The following is a 25539-nucleotide window of genomic DNA, read 5'->3' as shown; positions in this document are numbered from 1 at the left end:
ACCACCTTAGCATGGCACAACCAGGAGGAAACCTCCCACACAAGGGAGCTTCCCTTGGGATAAAAACAAAAGAGTGGGCCTTGCATCCAGCATTCTGGCTTGTCTGAGGGAGGCTCAAGGGACTGGTTTCAGTCTTGCCTGACCCAGAGCACTGATGGAACTGGCAGAATTTTTTTGGAAACTGCTGTAAAGGAGGTGGAGTAGCATTGCCAAGATGGCGGAGCAGGAAGCATCAGACATCCTTTTCCCCCCAGAGACACCAATATAACAATATACAGACCACAATACCTTTGAAAGAACTCCAGAATCCATTTGAGAAGCTACAGCATCCAGACCAACCGAAAGCCCAAGAGATTCCAACAAAAGGGATAGGAAGACTTAGAGCATTTTCCATATCCATCCATGACTCTCCTTCTATTTGCCTTAATGCAGCACCACTTGGAGGAAGCCCCCCCCCCCCCCCCCGGGGATCCTTCCTCAGGATGGAAACAAAATAATTAACTGTGTGTCCAACATTCTGGCCAGACTGGGGAATCTGTGTCACCTAACTCAGAGCACTGATGGAACTGGCAGCCTTGTTCGGAAACTGTTGAAAACAGATATGACCTCTGCAGCACTTTAAAGCTGCAGTTCTACCGGCACATGCCAGGAGCAGCAAGAGCTTATGGGTGTCTGGAAGGAGAGGGATAAACTGCTTAGGCAACTTGAAACAACTAAAAACACAGCACAAGCCAGAGAAAACACATCCTTGGAAGAGATTGCAGAAGTCCTAGAGCCTCTAGCTGGTCTAATTGGTAAAGGTCTGCATGAAGCCAGTCCATAAACAGTGGGAGAAGTGGTTGTGTAATCAAATGCCCAAGTCTCAAAACAATAGCATCACAAGGCGTGCAAAGAAACAGGGAAACATGGCCCAATCAAAGGAACAGAATAAAACCCCAGGAAATGACCGTAAAGAAATGCAGACTTATGAGCTGCCTGACAAAGAATTTTAAACAACTGTCATAAAGATGTTCAACGAACTAGAAGTGAGCACGGCTAGACAACTAAAAGAAATAAAGAAAATAATGAACTAATGGAGAATATAAAAAATAGATAGGAACTACAAAAAAAGGTCAAACGGAAGTTCTAGAGCTGCAACATACAATAACTGAGCTGAAATACTCACTAGAGGAGTGGACGTTAGACTTACTATTTGAAATCATCAAGTCAGAGAAGCAAAAAGCAAAAAAGAATGAAGAAAAGTGAAGAGAGTCTCAGAGACTTACAAGGACTATCAAACAGACCTATCTATGCACTATGGGAATTACAGAAGGAGAAGAAAGAGAGGAAGAACTTATTTAAAGAAGTAATGACTGGAATTTTCCAAAGCTGAGGAAAAAAATGGATGTACAAATTAAAGAAGCTTAAAGAATTCCAATCGGGATGAATCCAAAAAGACCAACACTGAGACATAATCGAAATGTCAAAAGTCAACAAAGAATGTTGAAAGCAAGGAGAAAAAAGTGGCTCATTATATACATTGGAACTTCCGTAAGATTATCAGTGGATTTCTCAGCAGAATCCTTGCAAGCCAGAAGTGAGTGGGATAATACATTCAAAGTGCTGAGAGAAAAAAAAATGTCAATCAAGAATACTACATTTGGCAAAGTGTCATTCAAAATTGAAGGAGAAATTAAGATTTTCCAGGAAAACTAAAGATGAGGGAGTTCATTACAACTAGACCTGTCAGGAAGGAAGGAAGGAAGGAAGGAAGGAAGGAAGGAAGGAAGGAAGGAAGGAAAAGAGGGAAAGGAATTACTGAAGAGCCTCCTTCAAGGTGAAAATAGAGGATGCTAGATAACATCAAGAAGTCACATGAAAATTTAAAAGTTTTCCAATAATGTGAATACATGGACAAATTTAGTACTTGCACTGTAATTTTGGTGCATAAATTCACTTTTAATTCTCGTATAGAACTTAAATGAGAAAATCATTTTTTAAAATTATAATCCTATGTTAATAAATATATAAAAAGATGTAATTTGTGACATCATTGACATAAAGTGGGAAGGCAGTGCTATGTAAGAGGAGCTTTTGCCCACAATGAAGTTAAGTTTTTATCAGATTTAAAAGAATGCTATAACTTTAAGATGTTTTATTGCAATGGTTACCACAAAGAAAAAAATGTATAGGATATATGCACAAGAAAATAAGGGAATCAAAGAATGTCACTACAGATAATCAGTGAAACGCTAAAGAAAGCAGTAAGAGAGGAAAAGAGGAGGAACAGAAGCTACAAGATGCACAAAAACACAAACCAAATGGCAATAGTAAGTCCTTCCGTATCAGTAATTACTTTAGGTGTAAATGGGTTAAATTCCCCAGTCAAAAGACAAACATAAGCTGAATCTATAAAAACAAAAAACATTGAGAAAAACTCTCAGGATGCAACCATGTTCTGTCTACAAGAAAATCACTTTAGATCTAAGCACACCCATAACCTGAAGGTAAAAGGATTGAAAAAAAATATTCCATCAAATAGTTACCAAAAGAGAGCAAGGTTGGCTATACTAATACCATACAAAATAAACTGTTAGTCAAAAAGTGTTGGAAGAGACAAAGAAGGACATTACATAAGAATAAAAGTTCAATTCACCAAGAAGATCTAACAATTATAAATATTTATGCCCCAAGCCATCAGAGCTCCTAAATATAATGAAGCAAACTTTAAAAGAATTGAAGGGAGAAACAGCAATGTAACAGTAGGAGCCTTCAATACCCCACTTTCAATAATGGATAGAAAAACCAGACAGAAGATAAGTAAGAACACAGAAGACTTGAACCACACTGTAGACCAATTAGACCTAACAGACATAATCAGATGACTCCACCTGACAACAGCAGAATATAAATGCTTCTCAAAAGACACAGAGAACTCTTTAGGACAGAACATAAGCAAGGCCACAAAAAAAGTCTCAACACATTTAAAGTGACTGAAACTATACAGTGTTTTTTTCTGATCATAATGGAACAAAACCAGAAATCTAGAGTAGAAAGAAAACTAGAAAATCCACAAGTATATGGGAATTAAAACAGCACATTTTTAAACAACCAGTGAGTCATAGATGTCGTCAGAAGGAAAATTAGAAAATATCTTAAGAAAATTAAAATGAAGGAGCGCCTGGGTCGTGGTTAAGCATCCGACTTCGGCTCAGGTCATGACCTTTTGGTTCGTGAGTTCAAGCCCCACGTCGGGCTCTGTGCTGACAGCTCAGAGCCTGGAGCCTCCTTCAGATTCTGTCTGTCTGTCTCTCTCTGCCTCTCTCTCACTAGAACTCTCTCTCTCTCTCTCAAAAATAAATAAAAACATCTTAAAAAATGTTAAAATGAAAATGAAAACAAAACACACCAAATTTATGGGACGCCCCAATAGCAATACTAACAGGAAAGATTATAGCTACAAACACACACATTAATAAGGAAGAAAAATCTCAAATCAACAACCTGACTTTACATCTTAGGGAACTATAAAAAAGAGCAAATCAAACCCCAAGTCAATAGATGGAAGGAAATAATAAAAATTAGAACAGAGATAAAGGCAAAAGAGAATACAAAAATAATAGGAAAAATCAACAAAACTAAGAGTTGGTTCTTTGAAAGTTGAAAGGCCAACAAAATTGATCAACCCTTAGCTATATTAACTAAGAAAAAAAGAGAGGAGTCTGGGAAGGGATAGAGGAGACCACAATTATCTAAGATAAGGTATAAAAGGAAAATTATTTGGACGGTGGTCAAAGAGACTTCAGCTGCATTTACAACATGTTAAATTTAAGAAAAGCCTATTTTCAGGTATAACTTGTCATTAAAATTCATTTTTAAGAAGAACTTTAAAAACCTGAAATCTTCATGTGAATAAGACTTAGGCTATTAAAAAAGGTACCAGGCAGGATTCGTCCAATACAGGATCTGATTTATCTTCAAGCAACCCGTAACTGAAAGATGAGGGGATAGACACTCACGTGCTATGGTGGAGTATAGGTGAGGATTTACCAAGGTCCCAGGACCACTCTTGCAAGTGTCTGGGGCCTCTTCCACACAAAACATGTTCACATCCAGATCGGCTGGATGCCTGGAACATGAAAGTCTCATGTCAGTATGAGGTGAGCTCGCTCCTTCCTATCCAAGTACACCCAACATTTCATCCTTTTAGAATCAAAGGGACCCCACTTGGGAGATGACGGGTTACCTTCATTCTCTTACACATTCACCACGCACACTGTGTAGACCTGTGACTCGGCCACATACACTGTCATCCAGGCCCTAGGAAAGAACCAGAGCGTTGATGAAGTGGGTAAGGAGTCTGTACATATGTGCGTGCATGCATGCGTGCGATGGATGCGTGGGAACATGGGGAAGGCCATGCTGTAGGACTCTGCTTACCTAGGAAGATAAGGCTGATAGGCGAATGCTGACGGTCAGATGGCAGCCTCTTCAGTGAGCTCGTATCTTTTTATTTCCTTAGGTATGGTTTTCGATCGACGGCGGCAACACTTTCGAATTTTTAGCGGACTTTCATGATGATATCATAAAGAACACTTACCATAGTTTTTATACTTCAGATATTACTTTTGTTTCCCAAAGTGGAAATGTTTACTTGACGAAAGCAGGTGAGGAATTCACTTTAATTGGCGTAAGCACTACATGTGAGTCAGGGATTAGAAGATACGTGAAAAAATTCTGCCATTTTAATCAACTAATCTTAAGGTTTCTCAAACCTGTTGGGGTGACGGATTTTTTTAAAAATATTTTTATTGTGGCAAAATACACATAACATGAAGTTGACCGTGTTGCTCACTTTTAAAGTATACAGTTTGATGGTATTAAGTACATTCAAAACGATCAGCCATCAGCATCGTCCATCTCCAGAACTCTTTCCATCTTATACAACTAACGCTCTGTATCCCTTAAAAAATAAATCCTAATTTCCCCCTGCCCCCAGCCCAGCAACTCCCATTCTGCTTTCTGTGTCTATGATTTTGACTACTCTAGGCCCCTCATATAAGTGGAAGCTTCCAGTGTTTGCCCTTTTGTGACTGGCTTATTTCACTTAGTATAATGTCTTCAAGATTCATCCGTGTTGTAGCAGGTGTCAGAATTTTCTTCATTTGTCAGACTAAATAACATTCCACTGTATGTATATACCACATTTTGCCTATCTATTCATTCCATCAAGGGACCTTTGTGTTGCTTCCATGTTTTAGCTATTTTGAATAGCACTGCTATGAGCATAGGTATACAAATACCTCTTTGAAACCCTGCTTTCAATTCTTTTGGGTGTCCGCCCAGAAGTGGACTTGCTGAATCATATGGTAATTCTATTTTTAAGTTTTTGAGAAATTGCAATTCTCTTTTCCATAGTAGCTATGCCATTTTACATTCCCACTGCCAGCATAAAAGAGTTCTAATTCCTCTGCATCCTTGTCAACACTTGTTATTTTCTGTTGTTGTTGTTGTTGTTGTTGTTGTTGTTGTTGATAGTGGTCATTCTAATGGGTGTAAGGTAGTATCTCATAGTTTTGATTTGCATTTTCCTAATGATTGATCATCTTTTCTTGTTCTTATTGGCCATTTATGTATCTTCTTGGGAGAAATTTCTATTAAAGTCCTTTGCCAATTTACTAATCAGATTACTTGTTTTTTATTGCTGAGTTGTAGAAGTTCTCCATATATTCTGGATATTAATCCCTTATGAAACATTTGCAAACATTTTTTCCCATTCTGTGGGTTGCCCTTAGTCTCTTTGGTTATGTTAATTCCTAAGGATTTTCTTCTTTTTTTATGATATTATAAATGGAATTTTTTTCCTAATTCCCTTTTCTGATTATTCATTGTTAGTATATTGAAATACAACTGATTTTTAGGTATTGATTTTATATTGTGCTACTTTGCTGAATTTGTTTATTGATTTTATATTGTGCTACTTTGCTGAATTTGTTTATTATAACTTTTTTTTGTTGGGGGTTCAACATATAGGATCATATCACTGTGAACAGAGATCATTTTACTTCTTCCTTTGTGATTTAGATGCTTTGTATTTTTTTTTTTTTTCTGGCCTAATTGTTCTGGCTAGAACTTCTAGTACTGTGTTGAATAGAAGTGGTGAAAGCAGACATTCTTGTCTCATTCCTGATCTTAGAAGAAGAGATTTCAGTCTTTCACTATTGAGTATCATGCTCACTGTGGATTTCTCATAAATGGCTTTTATTATATTGAGATAATCTTTTATTCCTAGTCTAAGTGTTTTTATCATGAAAAGATTGGAACACAGATCCCAATATTTGGAGGACAGGGATCTTTTTGCCCACCCTGACTCCTATAAACTGCCCCAGGAATATGTGCACAGCTGCCTGCCAGGTGGCTTGAGTAGAGGATGGGTAAATACTGCCAAAGTATGACATTAACCATAATTTACCATCCAAGCCTTACTCCGGAAGTTGCAAGCCTTCAATAGACTCCAGAATTCCAAAGTAATTACATCAGATATACTCTGCCAGTGCAATTGTTGTCGGCCGACAGATTCCTGGGACTTCCTACTCTACAGTCTTCCCAGAATCCTCCAGGGGGTGATAGAGTTTTAGGATCTACTAAAGTAAGACCCTATGAACAGCCCTAAAGAGGGGGACCCTGGAACATCATGCTAAGCTCTCATTTACAATTTCTGTGATGTTTTGCCTTCTCAATAGACAATAATATACTCCCACTTACTGAGCTACATTTGTCTTAGCAGAAATGCTTAGCGTTTAACATTCACAGCGTCCCAGCTGACGTAGGGAATGTTAGCCTACTTTTTCAAATTGATGCAACTCAAATCACATGATTTGTAAGAGGTGGCATTGTATAAATGGTATATGACTCTCAATCTACTTTAATTTTGTGATTTTGTTGACCAAGCTCACATAGCTCCTCTCTGTTTATTGTGCAGCAAAAGAAACAGTTATGGACAGATGCCCAATCTTTTCCAAATCAGTTGAATTTTGTTAACCAGTCTTGGAGCCTAGAATGATAAAGGAACATGGTTCTCTGTTCAGGTCTACATCTCTATGATCTGCATTCTCATTTTACTTTGTTATTCAATTACTAGGTCTTTGAGATCTTGTTTTGTTGAATCTATTAACTTATTAAGGTCTTTTGATGCAAAATATGGGGGATATTTTACCTTATCTTGAGACAGGCTTCGTCTCAACTGGATTCTTTATATCTTTTAAATGCTATAGTACCTTCCTTCTCTGCGTTTTCATTCCTCTTCCCCTCTGTTCTTCCTCACCTCCCTCTTTTCCCCTTTTCCCTCACTATGTCTTCTCCTCCTTCTATCTCCGATCCTCCTTTCTTTCTCTCTAATTCATCACAAAAGTGTGTAGCACCAGTCAGATCTTCTGTTTGCTCTAATATAATGTAGGTGAGTTATTCTTGAAACGTGTTTGCTTCACCTCATCAAGGTAGCACTTGAACTTGTTCTGCTAGGACAGTGCCTTGGAAGGTGGTAAACCTGGCTACACTCAAGAGGGTTTGATTTTTTCCTTTGAGAACCATCTTATCCATTGTCAACTTCTCTCTTGTTAGAATATTCCTGAGAGTCCTCAGGATTTTGTTGATTTATCTTCCTTCTCTCAATATTACCTAAAAGGGCTGGGTGTAGAGTGGTGTGACCTGTTACGTCAGATTTTTCTTTCTTCCCTTAGCACTTTCTTTTGTATGTTTTGACATATCGTTCTTTTCCCTATTTTGATTGTTGCTGGTGGTTTAGTTTTTGTCTGTTACTTATTTTTGTGGCAAAATATACCTAGCACAAAATTTAGCATTTTAACCGTGTTAAATGAGCCACGTTCATCAATGAACTGACATCAAGTACATTCACGTTGTTGGGCACCATCAGCACCATCCATCTCCCACCAGATCTTTTCCATCTTCCCGAACTAAAATCCTGTACCCACTAAACAATAACTCCCCATTTTTCCTTCCCCCGAGCCTCAGGCCACTACCTTTGTCCCTGTGAATTTGACTACTCTAGGGACCTCAGATAAGTGGAATCATACACTTTTTGTCCTTTTGTGACTGGCTCATTTCTCTTATCTTCAGGTCTTTTTTTTTTTTTTAATATTTGTTTATTTTTGAATGAGAGAGCGCGCACACAAGCGAGGGAGGGGCAGAGAGAGGGAAGACAGAGGATCCAGAGCAGGCTCTGCGCTGACAGAAGCAAGACTGATGTGGGGCTCAAACTTACAAACCCAGAGATCCTGACCTGAGCCGGAGCTGGGCAGTCAACCAACTGAGCCACGCAGGCACCCCCATGTCTTGAGGTTTTTACTCATGTTCTAGCAGGTTATTAGTACTTTATTCCTCTTTATGATCGAATAATATTCCATTTTATGGATATGGCACATTTTGTTTATTAGGACATTTGAGTTGATGGACATTTGATGTTTAAACACTTTTTAGCTCTTATGAATCATGCTTTTATGAACATTTATGTTCAAATTTTTGTGTAGAAACATGCTTTCAGTTCCCTTGGGTACGTGTGTAGGAGTCTAACAGCTGGGTCATATGGTAACTCTGTGTTTACAGTTTGAGGAAATGCCAAACTCTGTACTGTTTCACATTCCCACCAGCAATGCGTGAGATTTATTTTTCCACACCCACACCAACACTTATTATTTATTGTCTGTCTTCTTTATTTTAATTACTTGAGTGAGAAAATGTATCTCATTGTGGTTTTGATTTGCGTTTCACTAATGACTAATGATGTTAAGCAGCTTTCCATGTTTTTGGTGGCCATTTGTACGTCTTTGGAGAAATGTCTGATCAAATCCTTTACCCATCTTAAAGGTGGGTTAATTGTCTTTTTATTGTTGACTTGTAAGAGAACTTTATATATTTTGGATATTTGTCCCTTAACAGATACATGATTTGGATGTGTTTTCTCTCATTCTGGGTTATCTTTTTGACTTGTTGATGGTGCCTTTTGATTCACAAACATTTTTAATTTTGATGAAGTTCAATTCGTCTATTTTTCCTTTTGTTGTTTGCACTTTAGGTGTCATCTCTAAGGAAACAACCATTGCCTAATCCGAGGTCATAAAGATTTACTCCCATGTTTTCTTTAAAGGGGATTATAGTTTTCATACATTCGTCTTGGTCCATTTTGTTAGGTGTTCATAAGACGATGAAGCTATCCATTGAATAAAAAATAAAACTGAAATTCAATCAATAACTTCATAGGCAAGGAGATTTGCCTTCAGAAATACAGTCTTCCCAAACAGTGCTCCAGTGGCACTTCTGTAGATTATTGGGTAAATTTGGAATTGGGGCTAAACTTAGAGATAACTGATCAGGTCTAACCACAGTGAGAAAAACATTGATTATTCCCAAGATAAGAGTGAGGCTGGATTCATTGTTGTTGTTTGTTTTTAACAAGTCAGCATTCTTTACTGTTTAGTTTCCAACCAGTTTCTTCTGGTCTCTGATACGATGTTAAGCAATAAGCCTTCTGAAGCTTTCTGCTATAACTTCAAAAAGCAAGGTTTCTTCGACCTCAGTTTTGTGTCCTCAATGCACACCACCAGAATTCAGTGTCACCATCATAGAATCTCCTTATTGGTTCTTCCTTACTCAACGATGAGGAGAGACCACAGAATTCTGATTCTGTTTCTCCAGGACTACACCACTGCGTTTATGTATTCTATATCCAATTTTTTTTCCAGCTCGTCTTTGAACTTTTATTCAATTTCTGTTGGTATCAGGTTAATCTTCTTGGTGTATTTGCTGCTATATTCGTTGAGACAGCAGTTGTGACATAGCATTTCAGAATCTAATGATCAGCCATCACAGGATTATGAAATAAACAAAAATGGCTATGAGTAATATTAGGAGGGGTTGGAAAGTACAGTGAGATGTGGAATACTTCCAGTATTCCAGAAAGCTCCCTCACGCTACTTTCCCATCAGTATACCTTTAAGGGTTGCCATTATTCTGACTTCTAATACCATAGATTAGTTTTATCTGATTTTGAACTTCACATAAATACAATTATGCATATATATATTTTTTCTCAGTCAACATTATGACCGTGATATTCCTCCACACTGATGCAGCAATTTGTTCTTTTTCGCCGCTGTGTAGTCTTCCACTGTCCGAATACCATATCTCTTCCACTTCTAGTAGGTATTTGAATTGTTTCCATTGGGTGCTGATTATAAATAGAGAAGCCATGAACATTTTTGTATTAGTCTTTTTCTGGACAGAGCTTTCGTTTCTGTTTGGCATATACCTAGGAATAGAATTGCTGCACCGTAAAGTGTATGTTTATTTGGCTTTTTGTGGAAAAAAATGTTAAGTACTATCAACGTTTCTCCAAAGTAATTGCATCAATCTATTATCCCATGAGCAACATGGAGGAATTCTCGTTGCTCCTCCTCCTCTCCAGCACTCAGGTTGTTAGTCTTTTAAACAGGAGGCCATTGTGATCAGTATATAACCATATCTGCTGAAGATTTGCTTTGCACGAGTAATAATGTTTAGCACATTTTCGTATGTTCATTGACCAATTTTTGTATATTTTTGGTAAGTTATCTCAAGCCTCTTTGTAATCTAGTTTTATTGGAATGACCTTTTTGATTGATTGCTCTGAATTTTTAATGTATTATGGACATGAGTCCTCTTTTAGAAATATGACTTACAAACATCTTTTTCCAACCAATGGCTTATCTTTTCTCTTCTCTTTTTTCTTATTTTATTTTGTATTTTTTTAATGTTTATTTATTTTTGAGACAGAGCAGGAGTGGGGGAGACACAGAGTCCGAAGCAGGCTCCAGGCTCTGAGCTGTCAGCACAGAGTCCGACACGGGGCTCAAACCCACGAACTGCGAGATCGTGACCTGAGCCGAAGTCAGACGCTTAACCAACTGAGCCACCCAGGCGCCCCTCTGTTCTCTTTATGGTGTCCTGTGAGGGGCAAAATTATTGGTTTTTAAGAGTTCAGCTTATCGGGGCACCTGGGTGGCTCAGTCAGTTAAGCATCCAACTGTGGCACAGGTCATGATCTCACGGTTCGTAAGTTCGAGCCCCATGTCAGGCTCTGTGCTGACAGCTCGGAGCCTGGAGCCCGCTTCGGATTCTGTGTCTCCCTCTCTCTCTGTCCTTCCCCCGCTCACGCTCTGTCTCTCTCAAAAATAAACATGAAAAAAAAAATTTTTTTAAGTTCAGCTTATCCATCTTTTCTTGTATGGCAAGTACTTGTTCTTATATCCTGTTTGAGAAATCTTTGCCTATGCCAAAGTTATGAAGATCCCTTCCTGTTTCCTTCTAGCAGATTGTCCTAGGTTGGTTGTATAAGTCTACGTGACATTTCTGTTTTCGTGTGCGGTATGAAGTGAGGTTCTTTTCTCCCCATAAAGCTGTCAGGTTTTCTACTATGGCCTTGAGCTGAATACTCAAGGTCATGAGTTGTCGTTGTTGTTTGTAAGCTCTTTGGTATATCCATAAAGTCGTACCACCCTACCGTCTTCGTGAAAATCTTTGAAAAAATCTTCGTAGTTGTCATCGTTGTTAGGTACAGCAACCGCATTTGATCATTTAAAGTGCAGCCGTCCACAGACACGCCATCCCCTGCCACTACAGTAATACTTTGAGTAACTGTGATGCCCTTGCTTGCTGTGGATTGCCAGCGTCACAATAACTACCAGGCATAGAGGTCATCTGTGCATTCCTTGAATATGTGAGCGACTCCGTCCCAGAATCCAGCCTGGATATTCTATTTTCCATGGACATTTCTAGTAAAAATACTGTGCCACTTTTAGTCCTGGCAGCAAATATAATTCCACTCGAGTGTTTCACCTGAAGAGCCTTTATAAGGAGACGATTTTCAGAGCAGTGGACAGAGCTAAAGGAACCAACAATGACACTGAAGTACCCAGAGACTAGCAATGGGAGAAAACCATTACAGTCCTCAGATTTAAGAGGTAATGCAAATAGGGGCGCCTATTAAGCATCCGACTCTTGATTTCAACTCATGTCATAAGATTGAGCCCCACAATGGGCTCTGCACTGACATCGGGGAACCTGCTTGGGATTCTCTCTCTCCCTCTCTCTCTGCCCCTCCCCGACCTGCGTGTGTGTGTGCACACTCGCTCTCTCTCTCCCTCTCTCTCTCAAAATAAACAAACATTTTGGGGCGCCTGGATGGCTCAGTTGGTGAAGCATCCGACTTCAACTCAGGTCATGATCTCACAACTGGTGAGTTTGAGCCCCATGTCAGGCTACACGCTGACAGCTCAGAGCCTGGAGCCTGCTTCGGATTCTGTGTCTCCCACTCTCTCTGCCCCTCCCCCACTCACGCTATTTCTCTCTCTCTCAAAAATAAATAAACATTTAAATAAACATTTTAAAAGAGAGGTAATGCAAGTAAATAGATGATAAATAGACAGATAGATAGTAGATAGGTAATAGCATCACCCAAGCCCAGTCAAAGCTGGGATGGAAGAGGGGCTGTCCTATAAGAGGAATAGTGTTGGAGGCTCAAAGCTACTGCCAGAACTGTATCACTGAAGTAGGGAGAAAGGCAGGGAAAAACTACCTAGACTTTTCTCTCCTTCCCTTGTTCTTCTCTCCTGCTAGTGCCAAACCCAATCAGAAGCCTTCTGGAAACAGAGCACAAGTATTGCAGTTCGTGGAGGTCAGCCTTCCAGTGTAGCAAACAGGGAAGAGGAAGTCTAAGGATGTATCTGGAGGAAAAGGCAAACAGAGAATCAACAGCGCATATTATGAAATAAAAATTGAAATAGGCTAAATAAGATTACTTTGCAAGCAGTAAAAATAACACCTAAGGAAATGGAACTAAATTGTCAATATAAATGATGAACTATGACAAAATATAGATAGAAACTAAAGAAACATGTCTTGGGAATGCAAGCTGGTGCAGCCACTCTGGAAAACAGTATGGAGGTTCCTCAAAAAACTAAAAATAGAACTACCCTACGACTCAGCAATTGCACTACTAGGCACTTATCCACGGGATACAGGTGTGCTGTTTCGAAGGGACACACGCACCCCCATGTTTATAGCAGCGCTATCAACAATAGCCAAAGTATGGAAAGAGCCCAAATGTCCATCGGTGGATGAATGGTTAAAAAAGATGTGGTATATATACAACGGAGTATTACTCGGCAATCAAAAAGAAAGAAGTCTTGCCATTTGCAACTACGTGGAGGGAGCTGGTAGGTATTATGATAAATGAAATTAGTCAGAGAAAGACAAAAATCATATGACCTCACTCACATGAGGACTTTAAGAGACAAAACAGATGAACATAAGGGAAAGGAAACAAAAATACTATGAAAACAGGGAGGGGGACAAAACAGAAAAGACTCAAAAATATGGAGAACAAACTGAGGGTTACTGGAGGGGTTGTGGGAGGGGGGATGGGCTAAAGGGGTAAGGGGCACTAAGGAATCTAGTCCTGAAATCATTGTTGCACTAGATGCTAACTCATTTGGATGTAAATTTTAAAAAAGAAAATAAATAAATAAATAAATAAATAAATAAATAAATAAATAAAATAAAAAAATAAAGAAACATGTCTACATGGAATTAAAAAAAATAAGTGGAAATAATCTAAAATAATAAATACAGATGCTTGAGAAACAAAGTTGTAGGAATTTCCAGTGAAGAACGGAGGCGGTGTCTCTGTTTCTCTGTATCTACAGTTCCTGGCACATCCCCTCCGATACGAGTGGACAGATGGGTGAATGAATAAATACTGAAAATAGAAAACAATACAGGAAACCAAAAGTGACAATAAGATTTTTTTTTTAACTAAAAGCGAGACACTTCTGAATTATTTGAAATAGAAAATGTAAATCAACTTTAAAGGCACAGAAAAATCAAGTCAGCCTTGGATTTTTTTCTGCTGCCACGATGAAAGGCACATATTCTTCTACAGAACTTTCAGAGAAAAATAATATTACCTAAGAATTTGGAGCCAACTAACTTCACCAGTAATTCACATGCAAAGCCAACAGAAGAATGTTGTAAAACCTATGTTGAGTCAAAGCTGGCGTTCATTGATCATAAGATGAGTTTGTTCTGTTACCACAAAGAAAAACTTCCAATTAAACCTTAACACCCTGTTTTAACAGTGTTCCTGAGTGATGCTTGGATTACTGTGACATTATTGCCTTACTTGGTATGTGATAGGGTAATCGTTTTGAGTGGTATTTCACTAGCGAAAGATAATGTAATGTCATCTCCTGTAGGATTCTTCCTTCCTTTTTTTTTTTTTTTAAAGAATTTCTTTAATGTTTTGAGAGAGACAGAGACAGAGTCCAAGTGGGGGAGGGGCAGAGAGGGAGACACAGAATCCAGAGCAGGTTCCACGCTCCAGCACCGGATGCGGGGCTCAAACGCATGGACTGCGAGGTCATGACCTGAGCCAAAGTCGGAGGCTTAACCGACTAAGCCACCCAGGTGCCCCGGATTCTTTCTTTCTTAGGTTCTATAAAACACTTGGTGTCGTACAAGAAAATGTGACATTGTGGTGATTCTTCCAGTGTCGCTTACTGATAAATATATACCCTGCTTTGTTTTCTTCTCTTACTGCGCCCATAACAATTTTGTTTCAGTGCCAAATTGTAATGTAATATTATTGAAGGCATCTTAAGCATCGGTAAAATTCAACAATATTATACCAGTGTTTCAGGAAACTTGAAGTGATGGGCAATATAAAAAGCTGGCACAAAGTACATGCCTGTGTGGCCAGATGACCACTGTACTTTGAGTGCCACCTGGTGGGAAATGATTGTAAGACACGGCAATTACGAAAGCGATCTCAATCAAAATATTAAAATGTGAAGAAAGTGTATCTTATGTTTATAGATGAAATACGGCCTAGTGAACCTTAGCAACTGTAATATTTAATTTTGTGTCAACTTGACTGGGCTAAGGGGTGCTCATATTTTTTTAAATTATTTTTTAAATTCTTTATTTTTGAGAGAGAGACAGAGACAGAGAGACAGAGAGAGAGAGGAGACACAGCATCCAAAGCAGGCTCCAGGCTCTGAGCTGTCAGCACAGAGCCTGAAGCGGGACTTGAACTCCCCAACTGTGAGATCATGACCTGAGCTGAAGTCGGACACTTAACCAACTAAGCCACCCAGGCACCCCAAGGAGTGCCCAGATTAAACTATGTCTGAATGTGACTGTGAGGGTGTTTCTCGAGGAGGTTAGCATTTGAACCAGCAGGCTCTATAAAGCAGACTGTCCTACCCAGTGTGGGTGGGTGGGCCTCATCCAATCCATTGGAGGCCTGAGTGGAACGAAAGGGTGAAGGAAAATGGAATCCCCTCCTTTGCTTCCTGCCTGCCTGTGAACTGGGACGTAAGCCTTCTCCTGTCCTTGGCCTGGGACTTAAACTAGGGGCCTCCCTGGTTTTCAGTCCTCATGTCTTTGTCCTCTGACTGGGAGTTATGCCATCTGATCCTCTGGTTCTCAGGCTCTTGCTTCTCTAGCTTACAGCCGATCACAGCAGTTCTCAGCCTCCATAATTGTATGAGCTAATTCCTCACGGTAAACCTCTGCCCATATCATATCCACTTGTGCGGGGCGACAGAGGTGGAATTGGCGAGAAAAGGTTGGCTTCTATATGCATCTTGAGGCTAGAGTCAGTAGGATTTGCTGATGGCCTCGATACAGGCTGTGAGAGGGAGAGGAGAATTAAGAATGACACCACGGGAGGTGCCTGGGTGGCTCAGTTGATTAAGCGTCCGACTTCGGCTCAGGTCACGATCTCGCGGTCCGTGAGTTCAAGCCCCGCATCGGGCTCTGTGCTGACAGCTCAGAGCCTGGAGCCTGCTTCGGATTCTGTGTCTCCCTCTCTCTCTGCCCCTCCCCTGCTCACACTCTGTCTCTCTGTGTCTCTCAATAATAAATACACGTTAAAACAAAAAAAAAAAAAAAAAAGAAAGAAAGAAAGAATGACACCACGGTTTTGGATTGAGCAAAAGGAGAACTGCAGTTGGTGTTATGGAGAGGAGGAAGGCTGAGGGTGGAGGAGTTTGCCTGGGGGTCGGGAGTCCAGTCTGGCATGAGTTTGGTTTGAGATGCCTGACCGCCATGGATCTGGAATGCTCAGTAGGCGGCCAGATATACAAATCTGGAGTTCAGGGAAGAGAATGGGATGAGAGGTTTACTTTTGGGAATCATCTGCAAAAAGATGGATTTAGTGGCACCTGGGTGGCTCGGTCAATTAAGTGTCCCACTCTTGCTCTCGGCTCAGGTCTTGATCTCAAGTTCTACGCCCCGTGTTGGGCTATGTGCTGGGTGTGAAGCCTACTTAAAAAAAAAAAAAAAAGGATTTAAAATCCTAAAACTGGGTGAGATCTCCAGAGATAGAGAAGAGATCTAAAAATTGAGCCCTGGGGCACGCCAACATTCAGGGATTGTGGGAGGCAGCGCTCTCTCTCTCTCTCTCTCTCTCTCTCTCTCTCTCTCTCTGGACCAGTGTCCGTTCGGTTAGGTGAATGCTTTGCTACTACCAGATTACTGCCAGGACTGCCCATCATGTTTCTCTAAAGGCACGAGAGAAACACAGGACACCAAATCTGGTTCAACCTATTCATCACAGGATAGCTAATGACTCCGGGGTCTCTGCAGAGAATGCTCCTGGCATCAGGAAGAGGAACCACCACCAGGGGGAGCTCACTTCTCTTTCTCCAGATATCTCCTGTGACCCTCACTCTGGCCTTCACCTACTTCGGGGAACAGGTTCTGTAATGAAATGGAGCCCCGAAAGGACTTTTGAGGGACTTAACCAAGACCAACATGTATTTTACTAATTGTGGAGTCTCAAAGCCTTACTTCCACCCCTTAGTTTAAGTGAAGGGTTTTTTAGTTTTTTGGGGGGTTTTTTTGTTTGTTTTTTACAAGGCATGGTATTAAAACGTCTCCAGTTGTATCATATCGACATCAAGAGACTTCTGTTTCTTTCCTCGTAGGATTAAGAAGATATAGTAAAATCGGATCTATTAATGACGATATCTTCACATTATACTATGACCACATGGGTTTCATACATAAACTGACTCCAGACCATTTTGAAGCTGGTGGGTCATTTGCAGCCTTTGGAAATTCTAAAGGTATTTTTGGACAGGTTAGTGATATAATGCATTGAAACTGTTCACCTTGCATAAGAATACATATACCACATTCCACACACAGAATTGTGGGAAAACAGGAAGGTATTTTCCTTGGGACAAACTCGTATTAATGCACTTTGCTCCGTTAGACTACAGGAAAAGGCTCCGGATAGCAGAGAACATCTCCAAAACTTTCTTCCCAGTCCCTTTCAGGGTTATATAGATTTAACTCCACCCAGACTATCTTCAGAGCAACATGACCAGATATTCTAAGCTTATTACTTAGACCTATTACTTCCAACCCAGGGTCACGATAGGTTTGGTTTTCTACCTCGCAAGAAATATGAGTTCCATTTTTCCCAGTGGTTTACCTTTCCTCTTTCATATTAACCCTGCCCCTTCATTTTTTTTTTCTTTTCTGATGCTAATATAGGACTTCCTCACAGGTGACAGTGCAAAGAGTTGTTCTAATAATTTTAATGTATAATGTGCCACTTGTGATGGTGCATGTGCCTAAGAACTCATCACTGGGCACACGGTCATGAAATGAACTTTCCTGAGTGTATCAGCAAAGAACAAGGTTTTTGTGCTCACTGGGGCTTAACAAAACCTTCCCTTCGGCCTAAAGGAAATGGAATAAAGGCCAACTCTAGTTTCAACAGATCACTGCAAACTACCAGGCCAAGACTGGGGCCGAAAGGTGGTTGTCTTTGCTTTCCCTGTCCGAGATATTCCTAGAGAGGGCGGCGGGAACTTCCTTGTGACTGTAAAATGCCGCCATATGACTTTCTGTGTAGTTGCCAGTCTGCCGTGTGGGCTCTGCATAGACACAAATCAAATGACATGAGGGGAGGGTGGAACTTGCCAAAAAAGCAGATTCCACAGTTTTTCACTAACTTCACAATTTGTAGGAAATGTCTTAGTTCTCTTATGTGAAAGTTTACATTCTTAAAATCAAAAGCCAATAAATAGGTTTCTTTTTTTTTTTTAACTCACCTCTCTCCCCCAGACAAGCTGTGCGTGCATCCTCCCGGGATAAAAATCACCACTGGCTTTTTCGTGGCTCTATGTCCCGAGCACTGCTCTGCTCTCTTAAATCTTTGTAACAGCTACTTACCCTCATTTTACTGATGAGGAAAATGAGGCAGAGCAAGGCTGAATAATCTACCCCAAATCACACACACCACTGACATCTACCCAGACAGCAGGTCCCAGGCCCCGCGTGTTGCCTTTCATTGAACTTGTACACACTTTTCATAGGGTGGTCTTGTCACTCCCAGGCTAGAATGGCATTAGGAATTCTAAAATTGTTTTTAATCTTTATTTGTTTTTTTTGAGAGAGAGAGTTGGGGAGGGGAAGACAGAGAGAGAGGGAGACACAGAATGTGAAGCAGGCTCCAGGCTCCGAGCCATCAAGACAGAACCTGATGTAGGGCTTGAACTCACAAACTTCAAGATGACCTGAGCCAAAGTCAGATGCTTAACTGACTGAGCCACCCAGGCACCCCGTGGTGTTTGGAACTCTAAAGCACTCTCAGCCTTTCGAGAGCCCTTAAGACACTGATTCTGTCTCATGTCTATTCTCCTGGTGTCTGTTTCCCACTCTCTCCCCTCTTCAGTGGGTTCCCGAGTTTAAGACACTAGGGGGACAGGACATGACAGAAAATGGGTCTTGGAGGCACTGTTGAATGGCCGCACCCCCAACCAGTCTGCACTACCTACCACCCCCACTCCCCATGTCATAACAACGAGGTCAAACCACAACACCCCCTTCGAGATGGTCCTCAAAGTTCCCCAAGCTGGACAGGATCAGGATCAGAGTAGAGTGTGTTGGAAAGACACTACGGGTCAGAAATTGGGGCAGCGGTGCTGGCGTGGACTATAGGGAAAGGCTTGTGAAACAGAAGAAATGAGAAAGGCTATAGCCCAGGAGAGGGGGGGTTGTGGGGTCAGCCGTGGGGTCACTGGCATGCAGCGGTGGGAGCAGCGGCTTTCAAGTGAGGAGCCGTATGCCACAGCCCCCTCCTGTAAAAAAACAAAACAAAAAACCAAAAAACAACTCCAGTAAGAACCGAGCTCCAAAATCTGCCCCTCCAGACCCCTCACACACAATGGAAGACATGCCTCGGTGCATTCTTCCACTCCAGCTCCTGCCAAGGTCACAGGATCCCAAACTGAATCTTACTCCCCAGAATTTGCCTCCGCACCAGGAGAAGATATTATCCCTCACACACGCATGGATATTCAAACAGAACATGTTGAAATATTACTCCTACTGATGAACAAAAACGGTCCTGTTTTGACCTGAACTGGAAACAAATCTCATATTTGCATTTTGCCCTAATTGAAGTATAAAGTAGTTTAGACGCACTGTTTTCTTTTTTTCCTACTCCAGCCTCCTGACATGGGCTTCGAAACTGCACTCGCGCCACAGTTTATCACTTTAAAAGAAGTGGTTTTTTTTGCGTACGTCCCCACAAGCGAACCTCAGGAAAGTAGATACACCAAGAAATTCAGCAACATCCACTTGGGAAAAGTGATACACTCCAGGTAGGGACTGATTTGCCTCACACGTATTTAGATTTCACACTGGTTTCTAAACGCTAAATTTTTTGAGTCGTGTTCTTAGCTGTACCAGATAGAGTGTATCTTTTTCCGATACCTCAGGAGCCCACATACGTTGGTAGATTGCAAGGTGCCTTGACTGAGGCCCCGAGTTCAGAAACACAGGATTGATCACGTCAGCACCTTCAGTATCAAAGATTTTGTCTTCGAGTAATCAAAGATGTCCTGGGCTACACTGGATACTGCTTGTCTATACTGCTCACTTACCTGGCATTTCTCACATGTACTAAGGACAAACACATCTAGCAAAGCGAAGGTCATCTTGCACAAAATTCCGCACAGCAGGGTATGTGGTATTCTTAGCCACGCTTACTTCTAAGATAACAGCAAGAGCCCAGGACCTTTAAAGCTACCTTTAGGGCTAAAAACCGTCTTTGAAGACCACTATGAATTTTACAACCCCCAAAATCTAACAACCAGAAAAGGAACAATTTCAGATGACCAGAAGAAACTCACCCTACTCCAAACAGGTGTCTCCACCAGATTGAAATCTGTTTACTATATTTGTATCGGGATATCGGTTTGCACCTTGTCGCGTAGCCAACAACTTCATGTGCTGTGGGGCAGCTCACACAGAGATGGAGGTAAAGACTGAAATTGGATAGGATGGAACAAATGCTGGTAGCAGTCCCCCTATCCCACACAAGGATGGTAGAACTTTCTGTGTCAAAGAAAAGTACCTGGGATTTTGTGTGTGTGACATTTCCAAGCCACTTAGTCTTTTTTTTTTTTTTTTTTAGTGTGTGTGTGTGTGTGTGTGTGTGTGTGTGTGTGCATGTGTGTGTGTTTAGAGAGAGCATGCAAGAGCATGAGCAGGGGAGGGGCAGAGAGGAGAGGGAGACACAGAATCCGAAGCAGGCTCCAGGCTCTGAGCTGTCCACACAGAGCCCGACGCGGGGCTCAAACTCATGGGCTGCGAGATCATGACCTGAGCTGAAGTCGGACGCTTAACCAGCTGAGCCACCCAGGTGCCCACCACTTAGTGTACATAGGCACGTCCTTGTAGAAAACATACAGAATCACTTTTTAAAAGACTGACATATGATTAATATAATCTCAATGTTAATATTAGTGTTTTACATCCTAGTAATTTAAAAAAGCATATGATCCTCTTAAGGATCCAAATACAAGTTTCCCCTCACTATCCAAAAGTAGAGTGTTCCTGTGAAACTTTTTGGAAGCCAAACTGGCGTAAAGACGCAATTACCCTTAATTTTTATGGAAAAATTTCTGAGCATTCCCAGACCCCAAAAATAACCTCCGTTAGGCTTTTTCTGATGCCTTATGACATATCTTGCTAACGGATGCACAAAATGAATGGAGATAAACCACAGCTGCTCACACAGGTCAACCCTCTGGCCTCTTGGTGCAGAGAATGCTGCGTGCGGTTCGAGGGGGAGGAGTTCGGCGGGACCTTCTTTCTGCTGGGGATGTGCGCTGCCCCTATGAGGGCTCAGCTCACTGCAAAACCAAAGCTGGATTCTGTTTTCACTTTTCGCGTCTTCTCGTGGAAGTGGGCATCCTCTTGGGATTTCTTTCAGTTAGGGAAAACAAGGGCTAATGTTGGTCTTTCCTAAAAGTGGAGCGGTGCAAGGTGAACTCTGGAAAAGTGAAGGTGCCTGTATTTAAAAATCAGAACAGCACATTATGGGGTCAGATTCTAACTTTGCTCTACTGGTGCGGAAACGAGGGAATGGGCATCTCCAAGACAGGAAATGCAAGAAAAGAGCCAGGATCAGAGAACTAGAAGAAAGCCAAACTTCAGCTGGACTGGTCAAGGATTTGGGACCCAAGGTTCCAAAGTTAGCAATCGGTCAAGGCAGATTCTAGGTATTCAGGGGCTGGAGCAGGGTGAGCCCTTCATTCATTTTCCCACAAACAATTGCTTAAAACCTACTATGTGCAAGGCACTCTGGATACCATAGAGCAGTGAAGACGACATTCGAACCCACGCACATCTTGAACTCACGTCATTGACAGCAGAAGAGCATGGGCCATCAAGAGAGTGTTTTCCTGAGGGTTGAGCCCTTATTGGAGGATGTTGGAAGGTTGCTCGGGGGCGGTGATGCTTATGATGGGAACAGAAGAATGCGGATGAAGAGAGGGGTGGGGGGAAGTTTCCAGACTGAGAGGACAACACGTAGAAGGCCCCCAGGCCAATGGGAACATGGTGTGTGTTTGAGAAACCAAAGGAAAACCAGAGTGACTTCAGTGTTGTGAAAGGAGGAGAAAAGTCATTCAAGACCGTGGAGCCAGGTTGGGTGGGGCCTTCTGAGTCCCGCGGGGATGGGGTTGGGGGGTTAGATGTCATTCCAGGTGAAGGAGAGGCATTGAAGTCTTCTAATTATGTGAGTAACTGGATAGATAGACGTGAAATTTGCTCACTGCATAAGCTGGAGAGACCACCTTTAATTTTCCTCTTACTGTCCTTCAAGCCCCTCCGTGGACTTCCCTCCGTTCTATCTCTAGATGAGTATCAGGCAAGTCCCATAGCTTTTCTCTTCGAGGGCAGGTGAATATTTCCTTGGTCTAAAAATGTCTAAGTCAGTCTAAGAATCACGTGACTCTCTTCTTGTCCAGTGTTTTAGGAGAGGTCAAATTCTTACCCAATTTAAATTTGTTTCCCAGCCCCTGTTTGGGCCTGACCTGGACTGGGGAGCTGGGGGAGGTGGGGTATTGCTCATTCTTACTATTTTTCAGCTTCTAGTATCTTCTTCCCTTGAAGCTTATGGTTTCTAGCCCTTCCAGAGTTCGGGGGAGAGAAAGCAGGTGAAATAAAGGGGGAAGAGGCCCTCCTGATGGAGAGGCCCTCCTCCAGAGTCCTTTGGAAGGGACAAGGCCACTACTCCACCTGTCCACCCTGCTGGTTCCCTCCACCCCTTGGGCAATCCCCCTGGGAAGGTCTCCTTTCTTCCCTACCCCAACACTAGGCCTGGTCCCCCAGAGATCAGCATCATCTTGATTTCTGCGTGAACATTGACACATTTTTTTCCTTATGGCTTTAACATGTACCCATGCATCAAAACATACTATTTAGTTTTGCTAAATGTATTATTCTTCTGTGACTTGCCTTTTCCATACAGCGATATGCTTTTTAAATTCCTCGGTATGGATGCATCTGTAATTCACTCACATTAATACACCACGATCTATTTGGCAACTCTCCTGTGTTTTTGTGCAATAGTCTTAGTTTGGCTTTTCATTTTTAAGTGTTTAGTCTATCTAGAACCAATGTGTGTCATGTGAAGTAGGAACTGATTTCTTTCTTTTTTTATATATATAACCAGCCATCTGTAGAAGTCACTCTTTCCCCCCACTGATGTGGCTCCCCCCACCCTGCAACATGTGATGAGTCCTTGTGTGAGGGAGTCTGTTTCTGTCTCTCTTCTGCTTCACTGGAGTATTCATGTTCCCTTTGTCACAGTGACTAAAACTCTGTGTAACAACCCCTCCTGGTTTTTCTTGGCCTTTGTCCTTGCTTTAAAATTTTTTTCAATGTTTATTTATTTTTGAGAGACAGAGAGTGAGTAAGGAAGGGGCAGAGAGAGAAAGGGAGACACAGAATTCAAAGCAGGCTCCAGGCTCTGAGCTGTCAGCACAGAGCCCGACACAGGGCTTGAACCCACGAACCGCGAGATCATGACCTGAGCCAAAGTCGGACGCCCAACCAACTGAGCCACCCAGGTGCCCCGTCCTTGCATTTAAATGTTACGTTCACCTTGTCAGGTTCCATTAAGGGAGGGGGAAAAAAACCACCAAAAAACAATAATCTGTTAATAGAAATTACCTCTTGCAGCCAAATTCTGCCTGGTATCTGAGATTCAATCTTGGGTGGAAATTTCCAGCTCTTCTCCTCACAGTGAGATAATGCTTTAAAAAAATTTTTTTAATGTTTATTTTTGAGAAAGAGCATGTGCAAGCAGGGGAGGGGCAGAGAGAGAGGGAGACACAGAATCCCAAGCAGGCTCTGTGCTGTCAGTGCAGAGCCCGATGTGGGGCTTGAACTCACAGACCACAAGACTGAGCCAAAGTCAGATGCTTAACCAACTGAGCCATCCAGGCGCCCCAAGAGACATTCATTTTATGGACAATCAATGTGACACTGGATAAGAATGCAAAAAGAACAGTCTAGTCTTTTCACTAAAAGGTGCTAAGACAGCGGCCTGAGCTGAAATCAAGAGTTGGATGCTTGACCACCTGTACCACCCAGGCACCCCTAGATAATTCTACCAGAACTATAGACACAAGACAGCTTCCTGACCCTCTATGATGAGTCGAGCGCTATAATTTTATACTTCTCTCATCCTGATGTGTCTTTGCCTGTGCCCCATGGCTTTTGCTTCCTGTCTCCCAGTAGCTTCAAGCTTTTGCTACATAGGGGGACAGAGGGAGGGGAGGAGGGAGGGAAGCAGGGCTTCAGTGCCAGCACCCTCCAACCACCCCTCCCAGCACTGATCACTTCTTTGGAGGCCAGTGTGCAAAAGTGGTTAATATCTTGCTTCCCATGGCTTGAAGTTTTTGCTTCCTATGAAAGAAAGTTCAAGAAAGTGGGTGATGCTTGATGCCTGTTTCCTCCCATCCTCCATGCTGCCTGGACCACCACCAGGGGGTCTCTCTGGTCTATTGCCCTGCCCCTGTCTTTCTCATGAGCCTCTGGGAAAGCCCATGGGAAGGAAGTAACTTGTGAGTTCAAAGGGGACACCCCTTTGAAAGGTACCCTAACTTCTCCAAACTCATAATGCAAGCGTATACTTGTTTTTTCTTTTTTTTTTTTTTTTTTTTTTTTAACAATTTTAGCCAATTCTTACTTGCTTGTGTTGTGGCCAACACTGGGTCTCTCCCTCCCAAGCTCTTCTTTTGGTAAGTCTCTTCCTGTGTTCAGACTCTCCTTGGAATGGCTTATTCCCCTGGATTTAATGTTAGTTGGTCATGTTAGTCGGTGACCTTAGTTCTCTAATGGACTTATGGAGAGTGATGACTTTGTGCTTTATTTCCTTTGTTTTCTTGTTGGATTGATCTTTCTTCCTCTAAAGCAAAATCAGAAGTCTTATAACTAGGGGTGCCTGAGTGACTCAGTTGATTGTGTGTCTGACTCTTGATTTCAGCTCAGGTCATGATCTCACAGGTTTGTGGGATCGAGCCCCACATTGGGTTCTGCTCTGAGTATGGAGCCTGCTTAAGATTCTCTCTCTAACTCTGCCCCCTCCCCTGCTCACATACTCCTTCCCTCCCTTTCTCTCTCTCTCTCTCAAAAACAAAACAAAACAAAACAAAACAAAACAAAAAAAAAACCCACTGATTTCTTACCTCTCCCAGAACAGTAGAGCTTAATTACCCCCAACGGCAAACCCTAGACACTTGAGTAAAAGAGACTCGAGTGGAGAAGGGGAGAAACAGCTTTGGTAGTCAAGGTGTCTGCCTGGCCATTGGTCATTGACTTCAGAGACAACGAGGGTCATTTTTTCTCATTAAGAAACCTCACTCTTTTTTTTAATTTTTTTAATGTTTTATTTATTTTCAAGACAGAGAGAGACAGAGCACGAGCGGGGATGGGGCAGAGAGAGAGGGAGACACAGAATCCGAAGCAGGATTCAGGCTCTGAGCTGTCAGCACAGAGTCCAATGCGGGGCTCGAACTTATAGACCATGAGATCATGACCTGAGCCAAAGTCAGAAGCTCAACCGACTGAGCCACATGGGAGCCCCTAAGAAACTTTACTCTTTAGAGAAGTTTTGGGTCCATAGCAAAACTG

General features: G+C 41.8%; 1 protein-coding gene across 4 annotated transcripts in view; it reads left to right on the top strand.

The window, feature by feature from the left end:
• CATSPERB (catsper channel auxiliary subunit beta) overlaps positions 1-25539 on the top strand; it is a 107608-nt gene that overhangs the window by 47905 nt on the left and 34164 nt on the right. For all 4 annotated transcript variants that reach the window (XM_040478034.1, XM_040478032.1, XM_040478035.1 and 1 more), the window contains 3 exons: positions 4502-4646; positions 17022-17176; positions 19558-19712. In XM_040478034.1, coding sequence (XP_040333968.1) covers positions 4502-4646; positions 17022-17176; positions 19558-19712 — 455 coding nt within the window. The remainder of the gene's footprint in view (positions 1-4501; positions 4647-17021; positions 17177-19557; positions 19713-25539) is intronic.

This window comes from Herpailurus yagouaroundi, unplaced genomic scaffold (genome assembly GCF_014898765.1).
Source record: "Herpailurus yagouaroundi ecotype Mexico unplaced genomic scaffold, PumYag 141, whole genome shotgun sequence".
In the NCBI taxonomy this organism is placed as follows: domain Eukaryota; kingdom Metazoa; phylum Chordata; class Mammalia; order Carnivora; family Felidae; genus Herpailurus; species Herpailurus yagouaroundi.
Note: the sequence above shows the minus strand (reverse complement) of the source record. Positions and strands in the feature narration are given on the sequence as shown.